We start from the raw sequence: 14,960 nt of genomic DNA, 5'->3' as shown, positions 1-14,960 counted from the left end.
ATACAAAATATATCACAATTCCAAAAGTATAAATTATTTTGAATGATTTCCAATGTTGCTCCGAATGAATTCCAACCTTGACTGTGCTGATGTACCAATTTCCTGGAACAGTGTTGTGTCCTTGACTTAAGCCTTTACTTTAGAATGTTATGTTTTATCTCTTACATTTTTACTTTTTTAAAGAATTGTCATGTTTTAAATGTTATATATTATCTTCTGACTTCTTCATACAAAAACTGTCAAGCTCAGATCGTACTACCCATCCATTCCTTCATCTCGCTATCTCTCTAACCACAGTAATATAGAATAAGCCTTATGTTCAACGATGTATATTATAAGAGATATGAACTGTGATGGCTACTCCGTTAGTTTAGTGGACTTTCGAATCATGCCATTCTTAGCACGAAATAATTTACTTGTGTTGCTGTGCCATAAATCACCAAGCCAACCAATGTCTAACCATCGCCAGAAGATAAATCATTCATCTTGACATGTCATCAAATCCTCTATCTAAATCAAATTTACCTCCACCAAGAATGTGAAATGTATCCTATATCAGGGTGTCTTCCATTTATGAGAGAGCTGAATTTCAGCCCATAAATTTTGCCGTCATGGATCTTCTTGTTTTCTACTGACCATCCATACACGCTATGAGATGACTATTATGTGTCAGTAGTGGCCAAAACTTTACTCAAATGATTAAATTGTCATAGTTTTGTAATAAATGACATTCCATCTTAGCAAACAGGACTCTCGAGTAAATTCCCTGAGATGATGGCAGGAAAGAGCATGAAGATTATTTTGCATAACGCCATTTTTGTCAGTTTTGTAATAGGGTAATTGATTAACAGACTCCAAATTTGCTGCAGTTTTAATTGAAATGTTATCTGGTATTATCTTGGGGGACAAATTCACATTTAATATTTGCAAAATGAGAGGTATGCTTAGTGTCCACTAGCCATACATGATCAAATAATTAAAAAATACTGGTTGATTCACCAATTCGTCTTCAGTAGAACCTGCCCCAATTAAGCAACTACGTAAAGAAATGGAACTCCTAACCTCTGTCTACCAATACGATCAGCTAAGTATATTTGAAATTATTTAATGCCTTAACGTGGTGGTTTACTTGCTCGTTACAATGTTCTTAGCAAAGTCATCAGTCACATATGCACTATAAATTGAACCATTGTGGCAGAACTGCTGATAATTCGGATCAAATAATAAGGCGTGCATATCACTGACTTTGCTTTCTACAACTTAAGTGACAATAAAATCCAGTATTTTGTCTTTGTTCAAGCCTAATTATTGAGAACTATATGCTTTGAGAACAGTCTTTGAGAACACCTGAGAACTTACTTACTTATGATTAAAATATTGATATCATTAAAAACTGATGATTCCACTAATGCAATTAAATGTTTGGAAAAAGAAGTCGGCAATATTTTTACACCAGATTTTAGCAGTGAATAACTTTATCAGCTTATTTATTGCAGTCTGGATTAACCTATTTGCTGGCAAATGCCTGGATATAGATATCGGTGTAATCTTTAATTATCTTTTTTGTCTTCTATTTTGGTGTTGATATTTTGATTTAATTGATATACCCGGATAAATGGTTACTCAATGATATGTACCTTTACTTAAACCATGTACTCTGAAACCCATTGAAATAAAGTACATGAAGATACTACTTGTTTTTGTTTTCTTTTATAGTAATTTTCTAATCATAATATGAGCACTACATAGCAAATCCTTGCAAGCACTTCACATTCTGAATAACCCTAACCCATTCTAACATTGCCAATGGATAAAAAACACTTTACTTCTCTAGTTCAATGAAATTAGATGAGCAATTATTTTGTATCTTACAGTTGAATAATATATCTGATGTGTTGCAATCGATCAACAACAAACTTGGATCCCAACAACATATCCCCGGGGAAACTGGTGTAAAAGTAGAAGGTATTATTATTGTCGTTTGATTTTCGTTCACACTAGTTTCGGAGGCTACTGATTTGTAATTATCAAAATAATGATGAATATTTTGAAATATATTTTTCATACTCATCTGTTAAATACATGTTTTTACAAGTTCTTAACGTTTAGTTTAGGATGTTGTTTCAACTTCACATGACATTTTTTAAAATACCTCATATTAGCTGTTACACTGGCATCAATGATGCTTTTGATAAGGTCTTTGCGTTCATTAAGTTAGTCATCTCATATCGTTCTTCTTCAAATACATTACCTTATTATAATACCTCAGGTCACTAGCTCGAAAATAAATTCTGCCCTTCTATTTAGATGTTTAGCTATGGGAGGTAAATCGTGGCTGATCACATATGTGGCGGTCAGAGTGATGTGCTTTTAATATATTTTATTTATTACTTCCAATCGAGCTGAACAGCATATTTTCCTCTATCAACGAGACCGAACAGTCCAAGACTATCTGGATGCAAACATAAAGGAATTTCCCTTCGACGGGGAAGCATTCTCTTTCTACCTTATCAATATTTCTAGCTTATTTATTTCATCAACCTTAACTATTTCGTGCTTCTAAACATTTTAAGTATAGGTGCTACAATATATGCCTGCAAAGGTCATTAATTCTTTCCAGTTAGTATTGACTTGGTAAATAACTCACTTAAACCGTATTTAGTATGCGAAATAATTTACTTTTAGTGAACATTATACACTAAATACAGCCTATGCTATAGTATTTGTGGTAATAATGTGAAGTTCAGTACGTGTTATTTACAGGCATTAAGTATGATTTGTGCTGTAATTATGAAGCTGGGTGCATTTTAAACAGGGTCTATAAATACACGCTGTATGGTAATGTTATGAAGCTACTGAATATCAATTATTATTTATACAGCTTATATCTGTATATATTATCTGCATATACTACTGCAAGTAGGCACTAAATATGCTATTTGTAGTAATGATACAAATCTGTAAACATGTTATATAGGCACTATGTGCAGTCTGTGTCGGATATAAAGAACAATAGTATGGTTGTCAAAATTAATAGTCAGAAGCATTTGCAGAACTCTTAACTTTATTTTCCTGATAATTACATTTGTCTTACTAGATTTTAATGTACAAGTTATCTTGAATAAACATATCGTAATGTGACATCTAACTCCGAATTGCTTCGCAGTGTCTTCTATCACCTGGATGTGTCAATGCAAATCCTGCACCGGTCAGATATCAATGTATTGCATGACCTGGAATCCTCAAAAAACTCATTCAAAACACTTGTGAAATATGAGAGCAGCATCACATATCGGATATATTCGTTATTACAAAACAGTGTCACCAGTCTCCTGATTATATGAATGTAAATCCTACACATATGTGTGCCAGACCACATAACAGTTTCTTCTTAGTGGCCAGAACTGGCTAAAAACTTCCAGTAGAGAAATTATTTTTTTGACCTTCCATAGTAGATAGAGATATGATTGACACGTGACCCGTGTGACATAATGCCCCGCAGACCAGTGACTATACCTCATTGGTTTAAAAATTCTGAATATCAAATCGGATCCGGTGTAAGATTCCATTATAAAACGATACTTGTTAGAGGGTGAATGTTGCACAGACCCCATTGAATTATGCAATGGTACTTTGCTCTTACAATTCCTCAGTGTTAGGGAACTTCGCAAGAAAGGCAATCCACTTTTTTGTTCCATTGAACAGTGTTATAATGAGGGAATGCTGTATTAAAATCAGCATATGATGTGGCCTGGCTGTATATTATATGAAATATACCAAGATCTGGGCCTTATTCATTAGGTTTCATCTTATATTATATATCATGTGTGTTTTTGGTATGCGTTCTGTCTTAGATCTCAAGTGCGAGAGATATAATTGAATATCTAGCAAGAATTACAACCATAATCCCAGTCTGACGGTTTCCTAATAATTGTTTATATTTATATATGTATATGTGAGCACTTTTCGTATACTGCATACATGTGTGTGCTACAGTATTATCACTGCATGTTTTTATTTTAACTGTGTAACGTTTTATGATAATATCGAGGGTTTCGTTGCATATACTAATCATATATTTCTACTTCGTTTTAAAACCCTGATTGAAGATTTGCTAAGGTATGTATTCTTTTCTGAACATTAGTTCAGGTTGTATTTGTATTACATTTCATTTAGCCTTTAGGATGCCACAAGGTGCTGATAAATGGAACCATACAAAAGGTTCCTAGGGACAGTAATTTCACTTGCTTGGCATGTATAAAGTGTATGTGCAGGGGCATAATGTACTTTCTGTGCTTTATAGTCAAACATAGTGATGGATTTGGAAGATGCACCCAACACTCGTAGAAACGAGATGAAAGTATCCGCTTCATCGTCGTCTTTATAAAAAATATATCTGCAAGAGGTGTAGTTAACATTATCAGATCCTACGGTGTACAGTCAAAATCTCGTTAAGAGAACTATCCTGAATTTAGGAGGCCGTTCTCACTGTCAGAGTTCATGCCCTTCAGTCGAGTATTTCCTATAAACTTGCCAACACTCTTAATAGTATTTATTGAAGAAAATGTTGCTAAGTTACTTTTGTTTATTTAATATGCAACGTAAAATAATTGAATAATGCATGTATGATACTTAAGCATAACTCGATTAGAATGTTTCGTTTAGCTGGTACACACTTATCAAAATGAAACGAAAGTTTAAATTTTGTTTCGTACATAGGTATTATCCCCAATATCATTGTCATTTATTTATTTTAATTCCTTTTCAAAAGTTTCTAAATACATCGTATTTCCATTGTCTGTCGTTCAAATCTTCATTGACTTAATTATTCATCTAACATGTCAGGTATTCGTTAATTCCTCTTGATTCTCTTGCTTTGAATAAAACCTGATGAAATCTTGAGCAACGAGGAGCGTCTCAAATGGCTAGAGTTAATAAAAGGGTCGTGATGATTTATCGATGTAGTCAAATAGTAACAACATGACTCAAGATTCCAAATGAAAAGTTTCTGTGCCATGTTATGATGTTTTGCCATTATTTATACTGCCACTAGTATTGTACTAAAAATGAATGAAGGTGTAGCCTGATGAAAATTCTCAAACTGGACAGATCAGTTTAGGACAGATACCTTGAAAATGACTTATCTCGTGAACGTTTCCGCTGTATATACATGTCCTTATTGTCTTAATTTAGATGTGGAATATATCTCCCAACTGCAGATACATGTAAGGACGTTTGCCAGAATTGTGAGGTCATCCTGTGCACTGCCCTGTAATATATGTTAGTGACTGCTAAATAAGTGTGATGTTTACGGTTTTGAAATGAAATTGTGGTGCGGATATATATCAATGTACTACAATTATTAATACATTATTGTACTGTTTAACCTAATTATTTTATTTGTTATTTTATTCCAGGATAGTGTCACTGATATTATGTTTCCTATGCCCTGCAACTCCATACCACTCATATTTACAAGTAACATCCTGACCTCGGTGGCAAATCAGTGAATACCTGGTTCTGAGGATAATACATCTATAACTTTTATGGACTGTGTGCATATGTTAAGCACGTTGCATGGCGTGCCTTTTAGAAATGTCAGCACTAGATGGTTGTACATTACCAAGAAATAAATTTGTAGTATCAATAGTATATAAACTGAGAGCACTAAACTAATGGGTAATTTTCAGTATTAGACTTTACATTAACTGGTACCGATATAATATCTTATTTTATTGATTAATATCATATATATATATGATATCATAGGCTAACTGATTTCCTGTTTTGGATCTATAATAACAGAATGTATTTTTGGACCTCTGTTCTTTCTATGTGCAGTTTATAAATTAGAGTTTGTTGACAGTTATTTCCATTATAAAAGTATAGTGAACATTAACCTCAGAGAATGAGGCTTGAAAATTTATATTTCTTTTTCTCATGTAAATTAAAATTTGGCAGTAACAATATTAACATAATCATAAACAACAATTTATGGCAAGATGTTATGATTATGTTGTGAAAGCTCTCAATAACGAACACTCATGGGATCTTAACATATTCTTCTTTCTGGAAATATGTCCCTTGTAAAAATTATACTGGAATTTTAACTAATAATAAGGTGTTTTTGACGTTGTTTTTACTAACCTGGTAAATTTGCATGGATGTATAAGTTAAAATTTGTTTAACAGCAGTTGCTGAATGATATGCAGGGAAATATTGAAACTTTGCTAATAGTCAGCAAACATTATTTGAACGGACTCAAAAGGACCTCGAAATTATGTAGTTTGGACAGGTTTATTATTTAGAGTTTGGAGAGTAATTAAATAATGTTGGTTTAATGGCTATATGAGCAAGTTTTCTGCACTTGATGGTGTATATACTAGTTCAAATTTCATTCTGTTTTAATATTTTGTTATACAACTAAGTATCATTGTTTTCTGGCCACGTACATACTACAATCTTCGTAACATTTCTTACACACTCTAATTATTAATGCATTCTAAGGTTCCCCAAACTCAGTTTTTCACCTAATTGTTCATACACTGCAAATATTTCAAACAACATTAATGTATAACGATTTTAATTTTTCTCTCATATAATTTTTGACAAATTCAGCTATGAAAGAAAATGGTAATTAATTAATTTACTTTGATTTGTTGTACCTTTGAAAACATAATCTGTACATTCAAACACATAATCAGTAGAAACGCCTATGACAAATTAGGACATGCAGCTCATATTCTTGAACATACATCTTCATATAAAGACATGCTGATGTTCCAACGTTATCAGCACTTATGAATATATTGCTCGTGTACAGTAAATCACTAATGAATTATAGTTTTTCATTGTTTATTTAAATATATCTGCAAAGGTTCCGCTATACAGTTATTACGAACTTTTGCGAGAGTGGTCATTATAAGGTGAATTTTCCATGAACATGCATGGTGGAAAGATTTTTGGCATGTCTGCATGCTGCTTTCATGAACTGTGACTGATATTGCTTTGTATGTGGTAGTATTGTAAATGTACAGCATATCTTTGATTATGATGCCTGATCTTGTGATCGAAACATGAGATTGTGCAAGTTCAACGTACCCCGATGTAGTAGTTTTTATAAAAAGAAAAAAATTTTACAAGGGTAGAAATATTAGTTTCTGTATGGGCAGGACATTAATTATAAAATACATAGAAATTTCAAAAACTGTTATCGTCACGTGTTTTCAATTTACCTTTAACTCAGTTAATTACAAATGGCCGAGTAGATCCGGTAGTCGTTTCAGAAGTTCATGTATGTATCAAGCATAAGCAGCCCTTAATCATACGTGAACATCAATGGAATCAAAAGTTAATTTCAAAACTCTTAAAATGTGTAGTTCTGAATTTGTTTTGGATAGGGCATATATCTTTTGTTTCTTTAGCTCCAGAGTAACTTGAGAATTCTTTTTCTTTAAAAATCTTTAAACATCAAACCAATATTCAGTATTAAACGGTAGAGCAGAACAAATATAGATTGCACAACAAATATAGATTATGTTTATAAAACACATTTTATATGACTGTGATAAACTATATTTCGGCATTTAAATTATTTGAGTGTTTAAAAGAGAAACTGGAAACGTATATTACTGTTCTCAGTTCATATCAACATTTTCAGTTTTAATTCAATAATCAATACAAATTTATTGAATAGTCATCAATTGTTAAAGTCGTAATTATTCAATTTTAGTGAAGTGTTATTGTAAAGGATTCGTTTCATTGAGAACAAGTGATATACCAGAAATATTTATCTGTATATTTAATAAAGCAGCTTTGTTGAAACGTACTTTGTTGTAAAATCGTAAACTAACACATGTAATTATATATTTGTAAAATAATATCATACATAAAAAGTTACATGTGGACCGAGGTAGCTCATTCCATGGGTTATCTGTTGCTGGTGCACATCGAGCTCGGACAAAGTGTCTTTGTCCATATCTTAAGTTTTTTCAAAATGAAACTATGAATTTAAACACAATTTAGGCCATATTAAAATACGTGGCAGTTTTAATATAGATTTCTAATCATTTCCCTTTTTAAATATATAGTTTAAGTATTGACAACAAGAAAAAGATCTATAAAATGAAGTTATAAATTGACCGACGTGCAAAATATAAAACTTAATACTGATTGTGCAGAATGCGTGTGCATATTACACTCATACAATTGCTCAGGTGTGAATGTTTTGATAGAACTTGAAACAACTTAAGTCATTTAGAGGATTCAGTTCCTCTTTAGCCATTGTGTAAGTGGGCTTTTAATTGCTTTCTTAATAGACAGTTTTTTAAAATAAACTCTTAGGACCATAAATGGAAAGACATGCATCGATTGATTATTTTCGACGTATCTCAAACAATGTGCAAATATCAAACATATTTAACCCAACAACCAGTCTGATCCCAGTAAAAAGCAAATTTTTCGATAACAGCTATGCTTGAGTTTCATGTTAACATTTTACTCCTAGTGGAGTCTTAGCAGTTAAGATAGTAACATGTAAGTGATGCTCTATTCATGCCTCTATATTCTTGAAGCGTCTTAACTCAAGATCCAAGTTCAAAACATTTGACAATTTGCTACGTTAATTCAAACAAAGTTAGATTTTAGGAACTTTCAAGAGTTTCTTCAGTCTATTGAAAATGGGCTGATGTTCAGTGTCTGATATATACGCTAAGTATTAGATCTAATAGTGATGTTAGAGTTTTCCACTTTGGTTGAAAATCACTATCACAATTTTTTTCTTCTACCATTTGACCTTTTTCAGTGTATTCTGAACTTTCGGTTATGTATCTGTATATCCTGGGTATAGATCTGGTGAACTAGTTAAACATTCAGTCAATCACCCCGAATATGTCGGAGGTACGAAATCGATATTATTGGTACTAGTCGATGGTGCAAAATTAGGTATTACAGTCAATAATTCATATTAAATATTCAATAAAGTCAACAACATTAATGTAACAGTTTACATTGCAATCACTTAATTATGTAGGGAGCATATATTTATAAACCTATGCACTGAAGGTTCATTATTTCTCATAAGTTGTGTATAAGAATTATATGAAAATAGGAGAAAGAAACAAAAATAAACATTCTATTAGTGGAAAAAGTCCATAGAGTAGTTCCCAGAGTAGCCGAATGGTTTAAAGCGCTCGCATGTACCAATCAGTGCCTTATCAGCTTTTTTTGCATGGGTTCGAATCTCGAACTTGGCCAATGTGGGCATGTGAAAAAGCTACCAGTAGCTTCTCATTGGTCGGTGGTTCTTATCGGGGTTTTCCCAGGGTTCATCCACCACCAGTTATACTGGACATCATATATAAGATATCAATCGCTAAGAAATGGCCTTAAATACCACAACAACAATAACAACTACATTTAAAATATGGTGGGGGACTAAGTCTGGAATGAACAATCTGGAACTAACTCCTGCCATGATGCCGTTCGTGTGGGACATTGGATGCCTTGACACTTCCTGCACACCATGTCTTCATTTAATTCTGAATGAGAAATCAACAATCTGCACTACACTGTTGACAGAAATATTGCACACAACATGCTGCAACAAGATTATCGCAATATGTGCCTCGTTTTGTAATGTATTTCGCACCTCAAAAGTCAGTAATACCATAGTTTATCAACCCAATAATTATATATCATGCATATATATTAGTATCGTGAACTCACGTATAATATTAAGAAATAATAAAGTCGATGACTAAATACCATGAAACCTTTATTAATATTCAGTTTATGCTACTCCCAAATAAAATGTATGACACTAGTTGAATAACTGTAGCTTTTTGTTCGCCTAGGCTTGTGGCTTGTAAGATTTAGAACATATGCAATTATATGCCATTTTTGACATTAGCACTTGTGTAAGACAGTTTGTCCTGATATAAAATATGTCTGAGGATACATCCTATTTACCAAGTTTACATGACAGTTATAGTGCTTACTTTGAAGCCTTATTTGTACAACAGTTAAATGCATGTAATCCATTTCCACTAAGACGCATTAAGTTGTGTAGTCAAGGTTTTCTAGTCAATATGATAATTTTATGAAATGGAAAAGTTGAGCATCCAGCATTTACCAAGTGCCAGGTGTTAGTTTTCAATGCGTATTCAACTAAATGGTAAATGGGAATGTAGTTGAATGAATTAACATTATAAGATCCTATATGAGATCTCAGATGCAAATATGAAATAATTTTTTAACAGAGCAAAATGATACAATAGAGCAATACCTTTATGTCTTTTCATATGTAACAATTGCTTACTGATTAATTTTGCAAAAGGTTACTTTTCTATTAGTCAGGCTACTTACAACATTTGTAACCCCTGGATAGATGATTACTTGCTACACATAATTTATCGTTGTGTAATAAGGTTTAGTTTCCAGTCGCTTGCATAATACAATCGGGTGATGATGCTATTATCAGATGGTTGGTAGACTTTACATTCAATGTTTCCAGGTTATTATTTTCACTATGATAGAATGCCCCTTTTCTGTGAGTTTAATTGATCCAAATAAGCCCATGATAACAGCCAACTGAACATAATCCAGTACAGGCAAATGCATCATATTCACATTAATTCATTATGCATATCCCCCATATCGACAGACCATTTTTTACCTCCAAAGTCTCAGACTGGATAATTGCTGAGGTATATACCAGTAAATTCAATGATGCGACTGTTGACATTATACACAGATGATTATACAGAATAATTTCTGTCTTGTACTGACCAAGGGTCACAAATGTTGAATGCTCTTCAGATCATTATATATGTCCAGTAATAAACTATTACTTATTTTAGATCCTCGATATAATATTACCATAATAACATGTTTTAATTAGTAATAATGTATGCTACTATTGGGAATAGGTGGAATTTATTTAGGTACTTAAATGTATGATGTAAATATGAGTAAACTCGTTTTTGAGACTTCCTTTATAATACGACATACTAATATTTATGGACAAATCACACAAAACAATTATGTGATGCATGTGACTAATATGTAATACAGATATTATTTGAGAAATCATGTACAGCATAAAAAGAACTAGGCATAGTTCTTGATACAAAGGCACAGAAAATCAACAAACAGTCGATTAAATTCAATTATTTTTATTGATTTGACTATAGTATAGGTAATTGTACACCTGTATGCAAGCTATCATGCTGTTTTATGTATTTTTAATTGTATAAGGAACGTTGCTATGAGTATGATTGTAATTAATTTAGCAATAATATGTGTGGTTTTAACGCAACCGTGGTTTTCTTTGTTTTCACTGAGTGTGGATAACTAGAGTTAGTAATTCTGAATATCCAAGTTGTTTTCTTTATTATGCCTTGTTGTGAAATTCCTGATGTTTTTGTTCTTTGCTCTTTACCTTTGAAATTATTGTAAAACTGTTCATGCTGTTATATGATCTTACTTTGACTTTCTTCTCTGTATGTTTGAATACTTTGCAAAAGACTAAACATGTTTTATTGTGTCGTATAAATGCTATCAGTAAGCAAAAATTACGCCTACATAAAGACATTGTTGGACATATAGTGCAGATTCTTTTTGAGTCCTATATCCACAAAGCAAGCTATATTGTTAAGGATAAAATTTTGAAAAACATGAATACAACTTTGCTTTAGCGTATGCACATCCACGTCTATCTTGGTTTTAGCAACGGTAAAAATCAGTACAGGTAATAATAACTGTATGATGGCAGTGAATATCAATAACAAAACAATGAAACTGGCAATAGAAAACATTCAACAACGAATATTTATTATATTTTCAAGCTAAGTTAATGATTAAAGAAACCAATGTATGCAGGTGAACACTTTTTCAAAGAACCTTGATTTATTTATTACTTTCAAAAGAAACTGATTTAAGAAAACATGGTATTCATTATAATATGCGCTGGTAGAGAATGAGTGAACGCTTAAGTGAAATGAGAACAAGAAGTGGAACAGACAATTACATAGTGCAGCTCATTTCAGGTTAACCATATGTTACAAAAAGTTAATGTTTCTATGAGTTACCTGATCTCATGAGGAAATGTGTAGTACAATTATGTAACCGTCCAACTTAAATATGACAAAGTTAAGGTCGCAAAACGTTTTGAGGGCAATAACGTTATCTCATCTTTAAAGAACTTCTGCTGCAATAGGTGTTACAAGTTTCCTTTGTCTCTTTCGCCATCTTGTGTGTCACCCAATTCTGGAGTATTTCCCCTGCCCTTTGGACACTAGGTGAAACACAATAAAGAAGTAGCAATTACAATACTCTGGTCTAGTTTTTTTTTTTTTTTTGAAACTAAAATATATGACATTGTTGTTTCTTTTTTCTCTGTTAATGTAGTGTTTTATTATAATAATGTTTACATCTTTTGCACTTTTTTAAATAGATATATTATAGTAATGGTTCCATTTTTTGCACTTTTTTAAATAGAATGGTTAGCAAGTTTCTCTACATGGTTGAGTGAGGCTATGAGAGTACTCATTTTCTTACAATTTCTAAAGATGTTATTGGTGAATACATTTTGTTACGTTTTTCAAAATGACTATGGGAGTACACGTTTAACTACATTTTCAAAGAGGCAAAGGTGTATACTTGTAATTCAAGTTTTCAAAGAGGCCATATTAGTATACATTTGGTTACATTGTCAAAAAAGTTATGAGAGTACATATTTTGCAGATTGTTGTGCACACAGGATAATAAATTGGTCCTGGTCACCGAACACTAACAGTTTGTTAGAGGGAACAAAATATAACTAACTCTGTAGATAATTTAGATAGAGATACTAGTATAAACTGTCGTAATTTTACTACAGTTTGTAACAATAGCTTTGTAAAACAATTGTCTGAAAATAATAAATAAATTGAATGAAAGTCACAAGCTTTCAGAAATATGATTAACATAAGATTTCCACGTGAAAATCTGACAGTGACTGAGTAGGGATTATGTTCTGGTGACCTATGCTATTACCATAATCGCTAATTTTATCAGCAATTATAATGAAGTTTTATATGTTGACATCTTTGAGATTGAGCAGTATGGCTCAATAGCATCAGTGTGTGCCGAACTCTTTGATTCACTTTCAGTTGTCTGAAAGCTGATTTCCATTAGCTAATTCAACGGTATCCAGAGCATTACCCCTACGTGGTAAATGTCAGAAAGTGGAGATCTGATTTTATTGACTTCTACATACAACGTCTGTGTACGCAAAGCGGATATGGTGTGGACAAAGCTATGTGATCATGAAAAAACACACTTTCTTTTGCCATGTTAGTAAAGCATACAATATAAGTCACAATGCTTTTCTGTTTATTGTAAGGGCGTAGGCTGAACATAAATGACATAATTATAACCTTTCATGATTCACATGATACGCAGTTATCAACGAATGAACTTCAACCTCAAAAGTTCAAAATAGTCACTGAAACATGAAATATAGGTCTATAAACCTTGTGCCACAAAAGTGAAGTACTTGTCAAGTCGAATGTTCCCACGAACTTTCAGGATTCATGGTGGATAATATGCATATAACATGAATAGTCTCGTGTGAACATCAAACATAAATACTATGGGATCAAATGATCTATTATTGAAATAGTGGAAGAATGCTTTTCAGAATGCACTCCTACATCAAGTTTCATGATGATAGATTGGGTAGTATGTACAAAGCATGCAAACAAAATATAGGTTCTGAAATAAATTTAACCCTTAACCTAATCCAACAAAATGTGAAGTAAAGGCCAAAGTTACCCTTATGCACAAGAGTGTTAATAACAGATATCTATATAACTATGTAATGTAATGATTCAAGCGTGAAAAATTGAAAATTAAATAGCCCAATGTTAATCAAGCGCTAGCTATTAATCAAAGTGACCTAATTTTGTGATTTTGATGTAACGCCTATCAAACAGCACTACCCCGACAAGTTTCATAATTCCAGGTGTTTATTAAGGATATCAAATATTTAATTTAAAAATGTTTGGCTGTTAAAGTTTGTCTTTGATATTAAGTATTCAATGACACAATGTTCAAGCATTTGTGTCAAAAATGTATATGGCGCCAGAACAACTAGTAGAGGAAGAACCCCGGAAAACCCCGGTAAAGAACCACCGAACCCACGCGGGCATAGGTAAGATTGGCACAGATGGAAGCTTTAGACCACTCTGCCACCAATCGAACCATCATACATTGTAATCTGGCCAAAAGTTTATGGTCAGGTGCTAATATAAATATTTTTCTTGTGAATGTTTCGGCTAAAACTCCATATTGAGATATACATATGAATTTCATTGTGTCCTTGATGATATGTCAGTATTTTAGATACCTCTTTCGCGATTGTATATCGAAGGTTTAGGCATGAAATGTTTGTTGCAGCTATGTAACTGTTTCATATATTGATAATGGTTTATATTTACTGATATATCGATTGTGATCTCTATGATATTATACGTGTTTTCTCAAGGTCATTTTCAAGGCGTGATCAAGTCTTTTGAGATGAAATTATGATGTGATTATCGATGCATTTTGTACATCTTAAATTCGGCTCATTATGATATTGCAATGCCTACGCATCTTTCAGTAAATAACTTTGTACCAATTGGAAAGAATTGTATGAAACTGACCATATCTATATCGCATTTAGAGTGTGTGTCGATTATCATAGACATGCCCCATGACACATGATTAAGATACCAGCAAGGCGAGGGAAATGTAATTATGTGAATTCTAAATTGCTGGAGGACAGCTTCTGTTCTGCCGGGAATTTATTTTGCTGAAACTTTGATCACTTATATATCATAACTAGAGAGAATGTCACATACCGTAGCCATGTATTCATGGTCACGCCCTCTGCTCCCAAAGTTGAGGTGAGCGAAAAGAGAAGTCAGTAGACTGCT

At 32.7% G+C, this 14,960-nt stretch overlaps 1 protein-coding gene across 1 annotated transcript in view; it reads left to right on the top strand.

The window, feature by feature from the left end:
* Positions 1-11,606, top strand: part of LOC149791456 (transient receptor potential cation channel subfamily M member-like 2) — a 67,321-nt gene extending 55,715 nt beyond the window's left edge. Inside the window, exons 9-10 of the mRNA XM_089971363.1 lie at positions 1,875-1,965; positions 5,418-11,606. Coding sequence (XP_089827489.1) covers positions 1,875-1,965; positions 5,418-5,422 — 96 coding nt within the window. The 3' untranslated portion in view covers positions 5,423-11,606. The remainder of the gene's footprint in view (positions 1-1,874; positions 1,966-5,417) is intronic.
* The last annotated feature ends 3,354 nt before the right edge of the window (positions 11,607-14,960 follow it).

This window comes from Sinohyriopsis cumingii, chromosome 9, assembly GCF_028554795.1.
Source record: "Sinohyriopsis cumingii isolate HCF-2022 chromosome 9, ASM2855479v2, whole genome shotgun sequence".
NCBI lineage: Eukaryota > Metazoa > Mollusca > Bivalvia > Unionida > Unionidae > Sinohyriopsis > Sinohyriopsis cumingii.
The sequence above is the reverse complement of the archived record's forward strand: the minus strand, read 5'-3'. Positions and strand labels throughout refer to the sequence as shown.